Here is a 1,652-nt window from a genome sequence, read left to right on the forward strand (position 1 = left end):
CCTGCAGGCGGGGCTGGAGGTGGAGCGGCTCCGGGTGCGGAACTTCTATCACCACTTCCACTCCAAGCGCGGGATGTGGGGCGTCCGCAGCCACAGGGCCGCCCGCAAGGCGGCCCCCTGAGGACCAGCGGCCCCTCCCAGCCCCGGCCGCCGTCCTGCCCGGACTCTGGGGACCCGGCGGGGCTCATCCGGGGGCACGGCCACCACCCGTGCCTGCCCCTCTCTGTCCCCCCAGGCTGCTGCCCCCTCTGTGGCCGCCCCCCCCCGAGAGGCGGCCGTCGTAGCCGGCGGGGCCTGGGCTTGCCCCCCACGCCCTGTGCGATGATTTCTGTGAAATTTTGCCGTAGCAATGACATTGTTTCAGGATTTCCAAGAGTTCTGTCTGTTCCGTTTTTTATTCAGAATGAAATGAAATATTTTTTTTAGTTCTGACTCATCCTCTGGGCCTGGTTCTCTTGGGAGGGCAGAGGTGGGCCTGGGCGGCAGCAAGAGACCCTGTACCCGCGGTGGCCCTGGGCACTGCCTGCTGCTAACTCCCTTTCCTGACCTGAGCTGCGGCCGCCGTGCTGACCGCACCTTTCTCCACCCTCGAGACCACTCACCTCTTCCCACACTTTCCCTTTGAGCTTCTGTATCGGCCCTGAAGGCAAGGGGGTTTGGGACCCTCCTCGCCACCTGTGCGTGGAGCCGCCAGTCACCAGCGTGGCGTGAGGCCTTTCCACCTGCAACCGTCTGCTTAGTCCCCTTTGTTGTGAAAACAGACCTTGGATGTCAGTCCTGCCCCACCCTCCTCAAGGATGTGGGAACACTAGGCACCCCGGGGTGGCGGCTGACATGCCACGACCAGGTTGGCGTATAGTTAGGACTCAGTTGCCATAAATGGAAAACCCAATGCACACTGGTTTAAACACAACGGGGGGTTTGCTTGACTTGTCTCGTGGAAGTCCAGGGTCAGGAGCCCCCTGGAGAGTCAGACGGGCTGGATGATGCTGTCGAGGGCCCCCCCTTCCCTGGGGTCCCAGTCATGGCAGGGAGGCCAGTGCTCTGCCTGGCACCGGGCGCGCCTGCCCATATGAGTTCCTTGCAGCTGCTGTAACAGGTTTCCACAAACAAAATGGAATTTCCTGTCTTACGGCTCTGGAGGTCGGAGGTCCTAAAATCGAGGTTTCCACAGGCCTGTGCCCCTTCTGGGGGCTTTAGGACTGAATCTGCTTCCCTCCTTCCCCAGCTCCTGGAGGCCACCTGGACTTCCTTGCTCATGGCCTCTTCCTCCATCCTCAAAGCCAGCAGCTTACCATTTTCATATCATTCTCCCTGTCTCTCTCACACCTCTACTACCATCATCACATCTCCTTCTCTGGCTCTGACCCTCCTGCCTCTCTCTTATAAGGACCCTGGGATGACCCTGGACCCACCCACATAACCGAGGATAATCGCTCCGTCCCAAGCAACATCCTTAATCTGCGAAGTCCGTCTTGCCATGGAGGTGACAGCCACAGGCTCTGGGGATTAGGGCATGGACATCTTTGGGGCTGTTACTCTGTACTGCCTCATTCTGTGGGACGGCAGCACGTCCGCCCAGCACTCCAAACAATCCTCGCAAGATTTACCTTGCCATGGACACAGGGCAGCAGGGAGGATTTCAGGGAAAG

The 1,652-nt window shown here is 59.9% G+C and overlaps 1 protein-coding gene across 1 annotated transcript in view; it reads left to right on the plus strand.

Moving 5' to 3' along the window:
* The window catches only part of B4GALNT4 (beta-1,4-N-acetyl-galactosaminyltransferase 4), a 12,675-nt gene extending 12,554 nt beyond the window's left edge, over positions 1 to 121 (plus strand). The window contains exon 20 of the mRNA XM_007465987.1: positions 1 to 121. This exon is cut by the window's left edge and continues 2 nt beyond it. Coding sequence (XP_007466049.1) covers positions 1 to 121 — 121 coding nt within the window.
* The last annotated feature ends 1,531 nt before the right edge of the window (positions 122 to 1,652 follow it).

The sequence above is a fragment of the Lipotes vexillifer genome, unplaced genomic scaffold, assembly GCF_000442215.2.
Source record: "Lipotes vexillifer unplaced genomic scaffold, Lipotes_vexillifer_v1.1 scaffold1094, whole genome shotgun sequence".
In the NCBI taxonomy this organism is placed as follows: Eukaryota; Metazoa; Chordata; class Mammalia; order Artiodactyla; family Lipotidae; genus Lipotes; species Lipotes vexillifer.